We start from the raw sequence: 18936 nt of genomic DNA on the forward strand, positions 1-18936 counted from the left end.
CGACCTCTTCTTATAATCTCTAGTTGGGACTCCAACGGCCAAGATTAAAACTTAATCAATGGTTGAGATCATTTCCTGGTCGATCCGTGTGAGTTTCTAGATAAATCTCACCTTCCTCAATTAATTGTTGTTAATTAATCATTTTCCCTAAGTTAGACTTAGGAAAAATTTAATTACTAATGAATTAACTTAATTAAGGCATTTCTAGGTGGATGTTCCTGAAACCTTTTCTAGGTTATGCAATCCTAATGTTTCTTAGCCTCTTTGACAACTGTTGAGACTAGAACACCATTCGATGCTACAAAAACTAACAAACTTGGAGGATGCTTGTTGGATGGTTCTCTTTCTTGGATACTATTGGTGATTCTTTGATAATATGTGCTATTTTCTTGTAATTTATCTTCTTCGAACTTTTTCTTATTGATCAATTAGGGTTTAATGAAATTTTCACTAAGGTTTTGTTGATGTTTTGTGGCTCAAAATATCCTTGCACAAGATTTTCATCAAGTTTCTTTTGAGGGACCTAGGTTTCGCTCCCTCTCTTTCAATCTCCAAAGAAGATAGAGTGTTGTTGAGGTTAAAGAGTTGAGGAACACAGATTTGTCTTCCTCAATTTCTTTGAATCCACATCCATCTCTTTTCTTCCATAGATTTTTACTCATAGACTCAATTAGCCCTAGATTGAGAAAGGTACTAACCTTATCTCTTGTGCCAATCCATTCAAAAAACCCAAAAAAAAATGTTTTATGTTTTCTAGGGTAAATTAGGGTTAGGTTACAACAAAATCATTTATTTTCAACATCATTTGCCTTGGGTATTATTGTCCCAGGGTTAGGATTTGTATGCATTTATTTGGAAAAGTAAAAACATCATTTTACATTCATTTTTCAACCACAAAGTAGGGCTGACGTCTAAGGTTTATTGCATTGTTATGTGTTTTCAGCCATTGAAAACTTTTGTAATCATTTTGTTTATTTACTCTTCATTTAGCCCTAATTTTGCACTTCTTTATCATATATTATGGGGCTCATTTTATTGTTGTTGTAAACTATTTGCATGCTATAAATTTGATAGTTGAAACCCTAGTTTATAACAACCAAGTGTAATTTCTTGATTGCATGTGTTTGGGAACCTATTTGAACCTTTGTTGGTTAACCTAAACCCTCTAGATTGAGCCACAGGAACCATTGAATTTGCTTTCTTGAAATTATACCACAAATCACCCAAAAACCTAATTTTTGCATATTTATCCTTGTCTGAAATCTTGTGTAGAACGCTTAGGGGGCATTTACCTTAAGTCTAATTAGGTTATTTGATCCCTAAGATCTGCCAGGGAAGCCTCCCTTATGGTGGACCAAAAAATGGGTCAACCATAAACGCATAAAATATTCAAATTTTAAAGAAAACCACATATATTCATGTGCATCCATCTTAATCCAAACCATTTATACACAAATAAGCAAAAGTTCTCATTTATAGAGCATGTAAGGGTGCACATAACCAAAATAACACTGAGTGCAATCCATCTTTGACCTAGATGGCCTCTAGCATCCAAAAAATATCATGCTACAACAAATACCTACATATCATCAAAATATTTGCCTATATTGGGATCTTCATCATCAATATCACCCTCTAAGCATTAAAATAAGATAAAAAATGCTTAGCATGTCAATTCAAGATTTTGTTTGAGTGATGGGTACATTTTTAGTAGGATCATGATAAAGGAGTTCAACAATCAATGCCACTAACATCAAGGTACATAGAGGGATTGGTGCTCTTGATTAAATGCTAGTTCGATACCCTCATACATGATAAAATCCAATGGAAACATTGCAATCCCCCCAATCTTGAAATCTTGAAAAACTATTAAATCTGCTAGATTTTTGAGTGAGATCTAAAATTCTACTTTCTCCATATGAAATCCAATGAGGTCAAAACCACTTTCAAACATCCTAAGTCATTTCATGGTAATGTTAAAAATTTAAGTAAAAGGATGAAAATGAAAGATTAAAGAAAATGTCACTTTTAAAGAAAAGTCATCAGTTTGAACTGGAATTTGCCTCAAAACCGTCCAGTCCGATCCGGTCCTGATAACATTAGTCCAAACACAAAAACAAAGGGAGCAGTTGTTGAGGTAACAGGGGTAACTCTCCCATTGTTGCTCTCAATCCAGGTTGCTTGGTGAGGCTTTGCACTAAGGTGGCTAGATTCTGCAGTAACCAGCACCTTCCCTTTGAACCATAATGTTGAGGTAGGACATGCTTGGGCCCTTCCCTCTTGCCTTGGTCATGCTTTGAAATCACCTCGCTAGTACTTAGATAGGATTCCTAAAGGACCATCCCCCTATCCAATCTTGAGAAAACCTAGTAGCCCTAGCCATTGCTTGAGAGGCAACCCTTCTTGGTGCCTTCGACATTATCTCATCTTAAACCCAAAGCTTCACCTAGAACCTGTGTGGTGACCCGACTGCCCTTTTGAGGCCTTGGTCTATCTATTTCTTCAACCATAAAAACCAAAAAACTTCATCTCTTTCCCTTTCATTTTTCCTTGTTTTGCAACCTAGGGCTTTACTTCTTTAATCTCTTACTCTAGGTTGTTAGATCCAAAGTTATTTCATCACTATATCATTTCTAGCTTAGATTTTATCATGCTAATGAACTTTTCAGGATCTATCATTAAATGTTAGCATATGTAATGGGTTATTAATCTCATCTTTAACTAACCTATTTTGTAGATCTAACCTTAAGTGATACAATGACTCTAAGCAATTAAAGCTTTACCATTTATTTAGGGTTACTTAAATTTCATGCTTGGAAATATACGGTTCATGTTTGGTCTTGCTCTTATTTACCCCACATGCAAGGGTATTGTCTTGTAGGCCAGCATTGAGCTGCCTACATGATCTATATGATCAAGCAAGGTAAATCGATGCTAGCTTAGCTAATGAGTGAAAGGATTTATGTCTAAACTAGTTGACATCCAAGGTTTTAGTTTTCGATTTCAGATCTGAATTTGTTTCAATTAATGTTGGTAATTCTCTTGGCATGGCATCTCACTTAACATTTACATGAACACACAAGGCATATTTTATTTCAGTTCATTTGCAGTGTGCACTTATCACCAGGGTTCTATGACACTGCATACTGATCTAAATCTGACTTGATACACAGTTTCTAGGTAGTGTTTGGGCATATAACTCATCTCAATCATATCCTTAACTGAATCGTTTGATAAAGTAGTGGAACACTTTGATTTATGATGCTTCTCTGAGGGTTCTTATCACTGGTTTTGTTACAGAATTTATGTTATCTTCATGACTTCACATCACATATATTCCAATGCTCTATATGGTTAAACATTAAAGTCATATCACCGATTCACACCAAGTGTTTGGTAATCCTTGTGCCTTGAAATTAGTATCTCTCCTTTATTTCTGAGCATTAATGATATATTGCCTGGGTGTTGATTTCACTATTATATACGTGCATTGTGGAGTGGTATTAAGCTTGAATTCTCATATTAATAAGTCCATGATAATTTGCACTAAGCATTGTTAAGGGATCTCTCTGCTGATGATTGTAAATTTGCTCCAAATTCACAAAGATATGCTTATCATCCTTTTAAACATTTCTCGATGAAATAGCCATTAATGATTGTTATAAAATGAGCTAACACTGAGCAGGTTACTCTACTATCATATGTCTGAATACCCCACTCTTACTGTGGCAAAAGGTGGCCTTTAAATGATGTCTCTTTTACTCTTTTCTACGTACTGTGAACATATGATTCTAATTTCTCACACCTCACTTTTGAGTCAAAGGTCTGCAACCATATGTTTTCAATGTGCTGGTTATACTGCTCAGACATCTACAACGTTCGTCAATTGCCCATTAGCTCTTTACCGTTAGAATATATTGCTTATGATTGCACTTAAACGATTGTTGGCAAATCATTGTCTATTTGGCATTTGCGAGAAATAATCTAATTCGGGCAGATTAATGATAATATTCTGCTATTCCGAGGGCTTGCTCTTTTAATATCTAACGATGCATTGTTAATATTTGAGTTGAGCTAGCCTACATGACACATTTCACTACTATTTGATGCCTAGACGCTTGCTCTATATTGATAATAAATCTGTGGCATCATTAGTTGGTCATGGTTTGCTCTAGTTTTATCTCTGCCCTATGGTTGAATGACGTTCTTAATGACATCAATAGATGCACTCTGAATCTTGAAACTAATTGCCGTCATGAGATATGGATGTGTAGGATTTTTGAATGCATGGTGTAGCTTTTCTCTAAATTTGCCATCTTGAAACAAAGTAATACATTGTGGTATATGATCTTTTGTAAACCTTTACTCAATGGTGATGAATGAATGCTCTGTGACTCCATTGAAGTAGCTTGTGGTTTATTTTGCATTTGATACATGTCTCATTTATATGACATTTTGTTTCATGGTTCGATTGAATACTTGTAATTTTCCTTGATCCGGTCCTGATAACATTAGTCCAAACACAAAAACAAAGGGAGCAATTGTTGAGGTAACAGGGGTAACTCTCCCATTGTTGCTCTCAATCCAGGTTGCTTAGTGAGGCTTTGCACTAAGGTGGCTAGATTTTGCAGTAACCAGCACCTTCCCTTTGAACCAAAATGTTGAGGTAGGACATGCTTGGGCCCTTCCCTCTTGCCTTGGTCATGCTTTGAAATCACCTCGCCAGTACTTAGATAGGATTCCTAAAGGACCATCCCCCTATCCAATCTTGAGAAAACCTAGTAGCCCTAGCCAATGCTTGAGAGGCAATCCTTCTTGGTGCCTTCGACATTATCTCATCTTAAACCCAAAGCTTCACCTAGAACCTGTGTGGTGACCTGACTGCCCTTTTGAGGCCTTGGTCTATCTATTTCTTCAACCATAAAAACCAAAAACTTCAGTTCTTTCCCTTTCATTTTTCCTTGTTTTGCAACCTAGGGCTTTACTTCTTTAATCTCTTAATCTAGGTTGTTAAATCCAAAGTTATTTCACAAAAATATCATTTCTAGCTTAGATTTTATCATGCTAATTAACTTTTCAGGATCTATCGTTTAATGTTAGCATATGTAATGGGTTATTAATCTCATCTTTAACTAACCTATTTTGTAGATCTAACCTTAAGTGATACAGTGACTCTAAGCAATTAAAGCTTTACCATTTATTTAGGGTTACTTAAATTTCATGCTTGGAAATATACGGTTCATGTTTGGTCTTGCTCTTATTTACCCCACATGCAAGGGTTTTGTCTTGTAGGCCAGCATTGAGCTGCCTACATGATCTATATGATCATGCAAGGTAAATCGATGCTAGCTTAGCTAATGAGTGAAAGGATTTATGTCTAAACTAGTTGACATCCAAGGTTTTAGTTTTCGATTTCAGATCTGAATTTGTTTCAATTAATGTTGGTGATTCTCTTGCCATGGCATCTCACTTAACATTTACATGAACACACAAGGCATATTTTATTTCAGTTCATTTGCAGTGTGCACTTATCACCAGGGTTCTATGACACTGCATACTGATCTAAATCTGACTTGATACACAGTTTCTAGGTAGTGTTTGGGCATATAACTCATCTCAATCATATCCTTAACTGAATCGTTTGATAAAGTAGTGGAACACTTTGATTTATGATGCTTCTCTGAGGGTTCTTATCACTGGTTTTGTTAAAGAATTTATGTTATCTTCATGACTTCACATCACATATATTCTAATGCTCTATATGGTTAAACATTAAAGTCATATCACCGATTCACACCAAGTGTTTGGTAATCCTTGTGCCTTGAAACTAGTATCTCTCCTTTATTTCTGAGCATTAATGATATATTGCCTGGGTGTTGATTTCACTATTATATACGTGCATTGTGGAGTGGTATTAAGCTTGAATTCTCATATTAATAAGTCCATGATAATTTGCACTAAGCATTGTTAAGGGATCTCTCTGCTGATGATTGTAAATTTGCTCCAAATTCATAAAGATATGCTTATCATCCTTTTAAACATTTCTTGAAGAAATAGCCATTAATGATTGTTATAAAATGAGCTAACACTGAGCAGGTTACTCTACTATCATATGTCTGAATACCCCACTCTTACTGTGGCAAAAGGTGGCCTTTAAATGATGTCTCTTTTACTCTTTTCTAAGTACTGTGAACATATGATTCTAATTTCTCACACCTCACTTTTGAGTCAAAGGTCTGCTTTGATGATCTCTGTTGGATGACATATTCATGCAACCTTATGTTTTCAATGTGCTGGTTATACTGCTCAGACGTCTACAACATTCGTCAATTGCCCATGAGCTCTTTACCTTTAGAATATATTGCTTATGATTGCACTTAAACGATTGTTGGCAAATCATTGTCTATTTGGCATTTGCGAGAAATAATCTAATTCGGGCAGATTAATGATAATATTCTGCTATTCCGAGGGCTTGCTCTTTTAATATCTAACAATGCATTGTTAATATTTGAGTTGAGCTAGCCTACATGACACATTCACTACTATTTGATGCCTAGACGCTTGCTCTATATTGATAATAGATCTGTGGCATCATTAGTTGGTCATTGTTTGCTCTAGTTTTATCTCTGCCCTATGGTTGAATGACGTTCTTAATGACATCAATAGATGCACTCTGAATCTTGAAACTAATTGCCGTCATGAGATATGGATGTGTAGGATTTTTGAATGCATGGTGTAGCTTTTCTCTAAATTTGCCAAATTGAAACAAAGTAATACATTGTGGTATATGATCTTTTGTAAACCTTTACTCAATGGTGATGAATGAATGCTCTGTGACTCCATTGAAGTAGCTTGTGGTTTATTTTGCATTTGATACATGTCTCATTTATATGACATTTTGTTTCATGGTTCGATTGAATACTTGTAATTTTCCTTGAACGAGAATTGCTTTTCATTTTCCAAGCATCATTTTGATAAGCATTGTTTCTCTAAGTTAATTACATTCAAGCTTGTTCACATCAGCAGTTTGACCTACTATTCAAATCTACATAAGCTTGCCCTTTACCTTAAGAGTGGGCAGTATCAAGTTGTCTTAGTCAAGCCAAGTCATAGAGCTCCCCTTCAATACTTGACAAATTTGACTTAGTTTGACTCTTAGGAACACGCTCCTTAGGATAGGAACTTTTCTTCCTTAAAATCAGAGGCAAGGCCACCAAGGTGACAATGTGTGACTTCCCTGAGAGTTGCCTCTTAGCTCTTCCGTTAGGGTTAGGAATTTTCGCTCTAGAAGAAAGTTTGAGCTACAACGATATCCATCCCACTCTTCATCAACAATGTGGTCCTCCTAGCTTCTACTCCTTAAGGTCTCCACAGATAGCTAGATAACTTAGCTAGGTTTTGTGATCATTGATAGTTGATAGTCAACCTTGGAAAAACCTAGATTATGAGGTTTCCATTTCTACTTTCAAGGCAAGGAGATTGAGATTGCCACTACTTACACTTAGCTTGGGTGTTCGGTATTCTAGACCTCAATTTAGTTTGCTACTAACCCCCCAATCTCAAATCAACAAGGGATATGGTTCCCTAGCCCCTCTGGAATGACAATGTTTTCAACGCTAATTCACGACAATAAATCAAATATGGAGCTTCTAAACAGCATCACCTTGACCATGGTTATGTACAGCTCCAAGGTTTGTAGACTGAGTAGAGGACAAACAAAGTTCAAGTTCTATTGCTCCACCACATCATCCATTACAAAAGGGCTATTCCCCAACACACCATCCAAGTTTGCCACTGGCCCTTCCCAACTTATGCCCACCTTTGCACCGATTTCACTACTTCACCTGGTTCGAAGCTTTGCTTAATTGCCCACTAGTAGAGATCAATACCCTTACCTTGCATACCTCTCCTCTAAGGCCATGGCCATTACCTTTATTGAAACATCTCGATGAGTCTATTGTTGGTTTGCTAAGGTTACGAGCCTATTACAATGAGTAGGCACCCCAATGGACAAGCTCCCTTGCTTTAGATACTCTCCCTAGATGCCCTTGGCCATCGCTTTCCAAACAACCAAGAGTTGAGTGGGATCATTAGGAAGGACATTTATAGATAGTACATTCATGTCACTTGGGTCGATCCACCTTGTGGGTTCAAGCCCAAGATCACCTTCTATGCAAAGCATTTCATGGAGATGAGAGACGACCTCATTAACAAACGAGCTTATACTCTTCATCATTGGATGTACATTGCCAAGATCCCTCTCTACCAATTCTGAGTTGGTTCTCATTAGCTTTAGGTGGAAGTCAAACATCGTATTTCACAAGTGGACAACATTTGTCAATTTTGTCACCTATAGGAGATCAAGACAAAAGAACATTTCATTTTCCATGCCCCAACTATTATGATATTCAACGTTAATACCACTAACTTTTTAGGGAGTCCCAAAACTCCTCCATCTTCTTTAAATATACAAAGCAACAATGTTTGGCTTTATATATGAGGAAGGTTTTCAAGTTTTAATCATCTATGCTCAAACCAACCCCACCACCAAAAACTACTAAGACAATCACTTCCTTCGTCGTAGTGCCATAAACAAAGGCACCAAGAGGTAAGCAAAGAGTAGTTGCACCACCTCAATTTCTAGATCGATGAGACCTCGAGGATAACCCCAACCTCGACTTATGAGACCTTTGCAATAATGTCGGATCTAGGCCCAAGGTAGTTCTTTCATTCATAAAAAACAGCCTCCTTCCACTCATCTAGATCTTAGTAGAGAGCAACCTCTTTTAGGCAACATGATGTGTCTAAACATTTCAGTTCTTTTGAATCATCCAATTCATCAAAATATTCATCCACCAAGGGGTTTCTTCACTTCATCCAATATTAGTAGGAGAGATCCACCCACTATCCATAAGATTCAAAGGCTGGCAACTTCCTCCCTCCTCCTCATCAACAGGTGATGGCCCTTCTTGGCCTTGACCACATTCTCTAGGCACCTCCTATCAAGACATTCCTCTCAGGTTTTTGAGACAGATTCTCTCTTTTATGGGATTCCCAACTTTGTATCCTTTTGTTTCTTTCACTATAGGCTTTAGACTCTAGGTCTTTAACATTAATGAATAGATATGATTTTATAGAAGTTTCACTAACACTCCCACTATGTGTTGTTTCTAATGTACCTAGCAATCCCTTTGCCCTATTTATGGTCACTTGTTGGAGAGCAATAAAATTATCTTAAATTATCTTATCAAGCGAGAAACAACATTGGAATGGCATTGAAAACATTAGGTGGCAGGTCTCTTCAAGATGTTATCTAATGGAACGGTGTTTAATATTTATGATGGATGATCTTTCTTATTCTTTATTGTTTTTTATAGCATTTTTGCCATAGATGGTACATGACCATACACTTTCTCGTAGCAATTCTTACCTCGTTAGGCTTACCATATCTTCAAAATTTTCCATTTTTTATCCATACTTGAACCCAACCTAAAAAGCAAAAAGATTTGAGGACATACCTACTTGGGTTCTTGCTTCAAAGTTTGCAATGAGTGTCATAACTCATGCATAATTACCACTCCTACTGGAATACTTATATTGTTTTAGCATTCCCATGTAGAAGTTGTCCAAACAACATACAAGAGTAGCATTTTCCATAGCCTATACTTGAGCTTATCCTTCAATTATTGTTCTAGTTTCCACTCATCTCACTTTTTGTTCTACAGCTTGAAGTTTCTTGCTTTCTCTGCCCAATTAGCTCATTTGTCAACCAACTATTTTGAGAGCCTATATAAATCATGTTGCACCTCTGACAATAATCGACACTTGTCCATTGGTAGCCCAACATCACCTCCTAGGACCTAGACTCTTGGAGAAACAATGTAACTAAAAATTACAATTTATTCTTCTTTTGGGTTCCAAATTTTCTTAGGAAATGTCGTAGATTATAACAGAAGCTAATAGACGTCTAGGTATTTGTCACTATATTCCCATTCAAGAGAACATGAGACCGTGGATATTCACTCAAGCCTTCAAATTTGGTGATCTTGGTCTCAAGCATTGAAAATCCCTTTCCGATGAATAATACGAAAAATGTTTTACTTGTCATATTATATTCTCTCTTTATATCGGGCATTATTTGGCTTCTATCATGCAACTCTATAAAGGTCATTTATGTAAGTCTAGCAATACCTCTTTTCAAGAGCGGTGACATCAATAATCCCTCCAATTATATGACCATCATGATAAACCCTTTGTTTGCAAAGCTATTTGGAAGCGTGCTAGAAAACAAAATTAGCAAGTGGGCAAAAGAAAGAGATAAGCGTGCTAAAGGGCAAGCAGGTTTTAGACCTAAACATTCCACAGTTGATCATTGTATAACTTTAAGGCACGTCATTGAAAAAGTTAGGGAGAAAAAGGACGACGTCTTTTGTTGCTTTGTTGATTTCAGAAAAGCGTTTAACTCGGTTCCTAGGGATAAGTTTTGCCACAGAATGGAGGAACTTGGGGTTCCTAAACATTTGAGAGCAGTTGTGCATAGGCTGTATGAAGAGGCGAAAGTCAAAATTAGAACTTCAGTAGGCATTTCTGAAAGTTTTAGAAGCGATATCGGGGTCAAGCAAGGTTGCCCACTGTCTCCTACACTTTTTGGTTTATATATTGACAAGCTTGAGGAGTGGTTAAATTCGCAAGGGGGTGATGGTATATATTTGGGCAAGTTTGTTATAAGGCTTCTTTTGTATGAAAATGACCTTATTCTAATTGCTAAATCGGCTTTTGGTTTGCAAGAGCACTTACTATCCCTTGAGCATTTTTTTAGAAGTGTGGGGATGCAAGTCAATATCAGCAAAACGAAAGTAGTGGTCTTCTCTAAGAAAAGAAAACATAACCAGCATAAGTTCTACTTTGAAGGCAACATTCTAGAAGAAGTTGTGGATTACAAATACCTCGGAATTGACTTCAACAAAAATCTAAGTTGGAATGGTTGTAGAAAGAAAAGAACTTTGGGGGGTTGGAAAGCATTTTATGCTTTTCAAAATAGGTGTAAAGAGGCAGAGTTATGGGACTGGAAAACTACTCAAACTCTTTTTGGGCTTCTAGTGATTCCAATAATTCTCTATGGTTGTGAACTATGGGCCAGCAGTACATCCGACATGCAGTGGAGACAAATTGAGAAAATTCAAAAGTGTTTGATTACAAACAAATTTAAGATTAAAAGTGCAATTCCTTATGATATCTTGTTAAGTGAAACAGGGACTGCTCCTATTGAAGCAATTGCTATGGTGCGAGTCATAAGGTATTTAAAAAAAATTGAGCAAATGGAAGAGGGTAGATGGCCTAAGGTTGTCTTTAATGATAGATTGTGCAAGAGCAAAAAACTTGGATGCAGCAAAATAACAAATGGTTTAGTAAATGGGGTATTGGCTTGAATGTGTGTCCCATAAACAGCAAAGAGATAAAAGCTTTTGTTATGGAAAAGTTCCACAAGCGTACTTGGGATAAGGAGCTAGGAAGAAAGAAAAATTACTATATTGAAGTGTTTAATCCCACTCATAGTCATCAACCAAAAGCATACATAGAGGCCAATATCTCTTGGAGAGCCAAAATTCTTATTGCTCAGTTAAGGACTAATTCTCATCAACTTCGTTGTGAAACAAGGCGCTGGAAAATGCCAAAGGAAGTGTGGGAGGAAAGAGTATGCATTTTTTGCTTTTCTGGAAAAGTGGAAACAGAAAAAACATTTCATTTTAGAATGTGAGGCCTCCAAAGACAACAGGAAAAGTTATGCAGATATGTTGGCAGCTAGCTCTTGGGATAATCTATTTAGTGAGAGGTTTGTCGAGAAGCGGGGAGCATTTATTTTGAAGCTTCACAGAAAAAAGTTCAAATACATCAAGCAGATGAAGAAGCGATCTGTCCCATAGGCTATCTTTAGCCTCGTGGACGTTAAAAATAATTTCGTTTTTTCTTTCTTTCTTGTACCGTCCACAACCTAGAAATGTGAGCGAGTCCATAATACAAATGTTATTGAGTCAATTTGAAAAAGGATGAGCCAACATGTGTCTAGCAGTTTCACAGGAAAGTCACAACCTAGAAATGTGAGCGAGTCAAGAATACAATGTTATTGACTCAATTTGAAAAAGGATGAGCCAAGACGTGTCTAGCAGTTTCACAGGAAAGTCTGGAATGAATTGATAAATTACAGAGATCCCATAGGAACACATTACGATATATCTGTCTGCAAGTTCCACCAAGCCAATCATAATAGATTGGTGATTGTTGGGCATCTCTAGATACCATTGGAAATTTAGTCAGGATGACACTATCTGAGGAAACAATTCAAGATATCGCATCTCTCGTGGTGCCAAGCATAGGATGGCTCAAACAAATGTTACCTGGTTCTCCATTTTACAAGGGTTTTTGGAAATCACATAGATTTAGAGACACGGTCTATTCTTCTCTGTCTTCCATTCTCCACCGTGTGCTTGTATTAGTTTGGTACTAGAGCCTCAGTTCGGTTCTCTCCCTCGCTACCAGGTCTCTGCGTCACCCTGGTTTTCCTCGGAATCCATCCCTCTTAAATAAAAGTAATTGTTTTCGAGAATTTTTTGCTGAGTAAGGAAGTTTATTATCAAGAATAAAAAAATGATAAAATGACAGATCAGGATGATGAGGGTTCTTTTTCTATTCTCTATTCTGGCCCTTTCCACCTTAATTGTGCTGGCCCGTTGAACCTTTGTTGCTATGCAGTTCTTTCTCTCTCCCATTCTCCTTGTGTAGTCAGACCATCAAATCTCAAAATTTGACGTCACATTATAACGCTTTGCTTGACTCGGCTGCCTTTATTGCCAGCAAGCAAAGTTACACTTGAGCATGAAAAATAAGAACAAGTTAAGAGTTCAGCAGATGACCCTGTATATAAAAATGATTAAAATTTGATTGAACTGCACTAAATCAAGAATCAGCAGCCCTAAACCCATATCCGAAAAACCGGAAACCCTAACCCCGCGTCGATAAAACACAAACCCCTGACCGCGTCTCGGAAAAACACAAAACTCTAACTCCATCTCGGCAAAACACGAAACGCTGACCCACAAACGCCATTTTGAATTCAGAACTGGTAATTTCCACAAGATCGGAGATAGAAGGTAGAACCAATCCATTGTTTTAGCAATGTCGATTAGAGCAAATAACAGACAGAAAAACCATAAACTGATGTGGTTTTTATTGATCTGGGAGGACCTCCAATGCAAAATGGTTGCAGAAATGGATAAAAACGGTGACCTACCTATCCCAATTGATGTTCGTTTGAGAGAGGCCCATCTCCGTAGCGGCCTCCTGTTCAGCTGCCATTGTTCCTTTCACAAGCTTAGAATTCCTCCATAAAATAACAAGAAAAGCTCTGGGAGATTTTTGCCACTGAAAATCCGCGCTGCGCTTGCCTTGGAATTCGGATTATTAGGGCAACAACGGACGTCCGTACTATCTTGGATTTTGTGTCGTTGAACTGTGCCACGTCAATCAGGCCAGGACATAAACGTGGGTGAAGAAAGAGACAAATTCATGCCACGGTGTTAGGAGATAACGCAAATCGTAAAGAACCATGAAATTACAATTTTCAGGTTTAGTGAGGACAGCGATCAAATTGAATTTTTCCGCGTATTAGATCCAAAATTCATTAATGAAAAAATTAAGTGGGTAATGAAATTTGCTTTCTAACAGAGTGGAAAATTTATTATAAGTCAGTTGTTAATTCAAGTGTACTTACTATTTGCTATTATTAGTAAATATGGGCAGATTCATTATTATTATTGGTGTTATTAATAAATATTAGTTGACTCATCATTGTTATTTAAAAAAAAACATACTATTAGTATACTAGAAAGAAAAATTACATTTTATAAAATTTTAAAAAAAAGTTATACAATAAAGAAGAAATATTGCATTTCTAAAATGTTGATTGGTCAAAGATTAATAATTATTTAGAGTTAATCAGAAAACTATGTGTTAATTTTTATGTTTATTGATTGGATCTTATTATATTAAATTTTATGTTTATTTGTTAGTTAATGTATGTGATATTAATTTTTATGTTTATTTGTTAAGTAATGTAGGTTATTATAATAATGTAATTTTACATTGATGAATGAAGAATGTAAATGTTAAGAGCTAAAAATAACTAATGTAAAAGAGATAGCAACTTCTAGCTCTAGTAGCATTACAACATCATGACATAGTAATAACTTATTGGATAGATATTGTTTTACCGTATAAAATCACACATCTAACATAACACAAGAACCGATTTCAATCAAGAATCTAGTTGAGTAGATCTTACAAAAGGCTTTTATTTGACTCAACATTAGTTATGTAGCAACAAGGAATGTATGTGCTTGCACAAAAACCTTGATCCACAAATTACAACTATGTTTTCATTAGACTAGCCTAGATCTATCTTAACTCCATATCTATCAAGTGTTGAGAGGAATCAAATCTCTTAAGGTGCAAATGTGACATCCCTTAATTAATATTTCTCTCATTGTAAATAATTGTAATTACTTAAAAAAAGGTTGAGAAGAAGGGACACAAATTCCAGATTGCTTAAGGGATGGATTGTTTTAAATATCAATCTTGGTTGGTTGAGTGGTTTTAAATGGGTTGTCTGAGCAATAAATTGTAAATAATTGTAATTACTTAAAAAAAACGCTGAGAAGAAGGGACACAAATTCCAGATTACTTAAGGAATGGATTGTTTAATATCAGTCCTGGTTGGCGGAGTGGTTTTAAAAGGGTTGACTTAGCAATAAATTGTCAATAATTGTAATTACTTAAAAAAAGGCTGAGAAGAAGGGACACAAATTCCAGATTGCTTAAGGAATGGATTGCTTTAAATATCAGTCCTGGTTGGCTAAGTGGTTTTAAATGGGTTGACTGAGCAATAAATTTAACTAGAAAAATGGTGGACAAGCCTAAGTGTCCTTCAGCTCTAACAAAAAGAAAGAAGAGGACAAAATATTGAAGGCAACATGGGTCGCTTTGTCCTAGGCAGTTGACTTGTGTGGAGCTGGGAAAAAGATAGACAGTTAGTCTATTTGGGGAATTGGGCGCATACGAATAGGCAGCAGAGAACATACTTTCTCATTCTCTCGTGCTTAGAGACTGTGGAAGAAAGTGCACAGGCAGTGGAGAAGAACACTAGAAGACATAGTGAAGGCTACGATCAGGATTGGTAATCAATCAAGCTTTGGAGAGATAAAACCAGCTGAAGAACCGTCATAGAGGCTTGTTAGGTGAAAGCATTATAAAGAGCGACAATTTTCCTATAAGGCTGAGGAACCCACTAAAAGCTTGTGGATTGATGAACCTACTAGATTGGGAGGAGTCACTCAAGTGCTTGTGAGGGTTAATGAACCACTAGTAGTGCCCTTAAGCTAAGACTCTGGTGCTTGCTTGACTCACTAATGAACCACCTAGAGAGGTGATCTCTTTACCGAACAATAGCTTACCCACTGAGGAACCTTCCTTGATGTGGACTCTCTTCTCCTGAATGCAAGCTGAAAAACTCTTTGTATTGTGGTATCCTGGCATAATTGTGATTATGTCTGAAAAGACTAAATGAAAACATATGTAGCTAATGGATGAAGGCAGTGTGGCCTTGTGGCATCTTGATTCAATTGTTTTGTTGGTTGAAATTTCTCAGAAGCACTCCACCTCAAGCACTGGAATTCTGGCTTAGAGGTGACAGCTACATGTAACAGTGGTCGTAGCTTGTCTAAGGTTGGGTAGAGAGTTAAAGTCCCACTCTCAGTTGTCATATATCTTATAAGATAAGTATATACCCATGTTTTATGTTCGTGCCTATTATGTCTTTATTTATTGTGTGAAACAATATAATGTTAATGATGGGGGTGTTGTTTACAATATGAACACGAATGCCTCTATTGTATGTACAGGCTTTATGGAATGCTTCATTTTTCCTATGGAATTATGTGTAGAAATTCTCTTGAATGTATTCCTCCATAACTGGTTATTCCTACGATCTTCCTAAGCCTATAGGTTGGTCTATGTGACGTGTGTGAAGAGGTGGATGACCTCTGTTAATTAATAAATTTACTGTAAGAAAAATATTGAGACCCATGGGTCCTGGTTTCTAAGTCGCAATCTTTAATGGATGACACACACACACACACATATATGTGTTGGATGTTCTAAGTTCGGTCAAGAGGTAAGTCACCGAAATCATACAAAGGCTCAAGGGCCAATGTTTTTGTACACAGTGCAAATGGTGTTTGCACTCGTTCAGGAGCTCAGTTCCATGGGTGTTTTCCTTCAATCACGTGATGAACCATGTGACCAGAAGGGAGGGAGATAGGGGCTAATCGTTAAGCCCGGTAAATGGTTTAGTGCTCATGGTCATAGTGTGAGGTTTGAAGCGATGGAACCATTTTGGAAAGGGTTTATCCTTCATAGAGTATATCACCAAAAGAGTGGGTCATATTGTGCATGTGACTCGATTTGGAGCACTTTGGAGCATGCGTAGATTAACGATGGATCGTAAACATCAACAAACGGTAAGAATCCAAAAGCGTACCCCCCCCCCCCCACTTTCTCCATACTAAATGAGGTTGAGCCCCCGCATACCGTTGATCGGGCAGAGATGAGGCAAGGTCATTGGATTCAAGTGACAGAACCAGTAATGGAACTATGAATGTGAAAGCCCCCCTAGTGACATCACAGCGAGGGGGGGGGGGGTCGACTATGAAATCAGAATCGTCAAATGCGTGACTTCCCTCCACTATCAGATCAATATGTTTAGGACCGATGATGTCACACCAAACCTCGTTACCCAAAGATTTTGGATAGAGCATTTGGTAAAACCACCAAGTTTAAGGTCACGGGATGTCGTGGCACGTGGACTCATTTAGTGGGATAAGTGTCGTGCGGTGTGAATGTGTTGGTGTATGGGAAAAATGGGGTGGCAAGCTTCAGCACGAAGTGTGTAACACCATGTAGCCCAGAAGTTCAGTGAAGAGAAATGTTGAGACTCACCAGGATTTAACTCCCAGGGTGACGTGGCTAGGGAGGACCTACACCTAAGTACTTTGCATACATTGCATATGTGTTGTAGGTTGGTTTGCATGAATCACAAAAATGGGACAATACGTGACTTGGTATGAGCGGGTCGGTAGCTACCACTTGGCATGACTTCGTGCATGTATTGGACAACCACATGGGTGCCACGTGGAAGATTAAATGATGTGGCATTATTTGATAGGTTAGTTTTTAAATGGACATATCTTATGATCCAGCTGTCAAATCAAGGCAAATTTTATGTCGTTGGAAAAGTCTCGACGAGACGAAGGCAACAATGTTAACCAACTTAAGTTTTGAGGTGGTTGATAAAAGTCAAAAAATTTATATCTCGTTTCCATGATGTGACTATGGGAGTTAGGTCATCATAGTTGTTGCCTCCTTCTACCCTTAGTAGGGCCTAGGGATAATAGGTGGTATGTTATAGCAAAGCTCTTCTTTGAGTGCAAAACTTGAGGAAAGGTTTGCAACTTGAGAGATTCGATCCCTCTCAACAATTAATAGATCCATAGTTAAGATGGATCTAGGCTAGTTATATATATATATATATCTATATATATAACAAGACATTACAACCTGTCTTCCATACTAGGCTAGAAATCATCTCTTCGTGCAATTACAAAATCTTAAATGTTAGAGGAGTGTAATACCCAAATGTATGCATACCTTGGAGGTGTACTAATAAAAAATTCCTCGTTGTTGTTAATGAGGGTAAAAGAGATAGCAAGCTCTAGCTCTAGTGGCATTGCAACACAACTAATGTTGAGTCAAATAAAAGTCTTTTGTAAGATCTACTCAACTACATCTGTGATTGAAATTATTTCTTGTGTTATGTTAGTTGTGTGATTTTACACGATAAACAATGTCTATGAAATGAGTTATTACTATGTCGTAGTAGATAGTTACAATTAGTTAGGACTTGAATATCTCAATGGTGTGGCTTCAATTGGAAATGACAATACCTTGATGGTGTTTGTTGGTAAGAGACTAGTAGCCTTGAGAACTAGACTAGAAAAGTTGCTATTTCTTCAAAGAATTTAATGTTATCTTCTAGAATTTTTTTCTTTTTTGCATAGTGCATTTCCCAAGGAAACCTACTTAGAGTTGAGAGTTAGACCCAAGGAGTTGTTAGGCCTTCAAAAATTTTAAATATTTTCTTTCTCTTTTTCTACATGTCATGCATTTTCTAGGCAAACCCACCAACTACTTCCCCTCATTCTAAGGATGGTACCTGTTGATTTTTCAAGTGCAATAGATACAAGCACAAATTTATGAAATATTGGTAATTACTTGAAATGAAATAGATCTTATTTTAACATTTCTAGCTTATCATTAAGCAATTACACTTTAGAAATTCAACCATAAAAGCATAAGGATAGTAGAGATCACAATGCACAAAGAGATCACAAGATTTACCTTGTGGAAACCGACTTGGGGGAAAATAGCAACCTTTCCTTAGAGAAATTATTCAATTCAACAAGAGATACATCTAATGCAACTAGTCAACTATGAGATCAGACTAACCACCAAGCTATGGTGAAACCTAGTCAAGCAGCCCTATTGTCAAGTCAAACTTTCTTCCCTTTAACTTCGACCTTCTCTGATATGCCTAGGCCAAATTTCAGCCTCCCAGAATATGCCCAGAAACTCAGCCCTACTACCCAAAACAATCCACCTAGAATTTCAGCCTGAACAAAATATGTTGCCTATAAATTCGCATTGTTGCGTAGAAAGTCACACATGAAAATTCAAGAGAGAGAGAGAGAGAGAGAAAGAGATGTTGGTGATGATTTCGTCCTTCTTCTCCTTCACTTGAATGCCCAGAAATTGTCTTGTCTTGTGTGA

At 37.1% G+C, this 18936-nt stretch overlaps 1 protein-coding gene across 3 annotated transcripts in view; it reads right to left on the reverse strand.

The window, feature by feature from the left end:
- LOC149253777 (uncharacterized) overlaps positions 1-13547 on the reverse strand; it is a 186641-nt gene extending 173094 nt beyond the window's left edge. Inside the window, exon 1 of one of the 3 annotated variants that reach the window (XM_089460021.1) lies at positions 13289-13547. In XM_089460021.1, the coding sequence (XP_089316147.1) occupies positions 13289-13353 (65 nt within the window). In that variant the 5' untranslated portion in view covers positions 13354-13547. The remainder of the gene's footprint in view (positions 1-13288) is intronic. The other 2 variants (XM_089460019.1, XM_089460020.1) reach the window with 2 other exon arrangements.
- Between the last annotated feature and the right edge of the window lie 5389 nt (positions 13548-18936).

The sequence above is a fragment of the Pinus tabuliformis genome, chromosome 7, assembly GCF_031772625.1.
Source record: "Pinus tabuliformis cultivar Carrire ecotype Pingquan chromosome 7, CPIR1, whole genome shotgun sequence".
In the NCBI taxonomy this organism is placed as follows: domain Eukaryota; kingdom Viridiplantae; phylum Streptophyta; class Pinopsida; order Pinales; family Pinaceae; genus Pinus; species Pinus tabuliformis.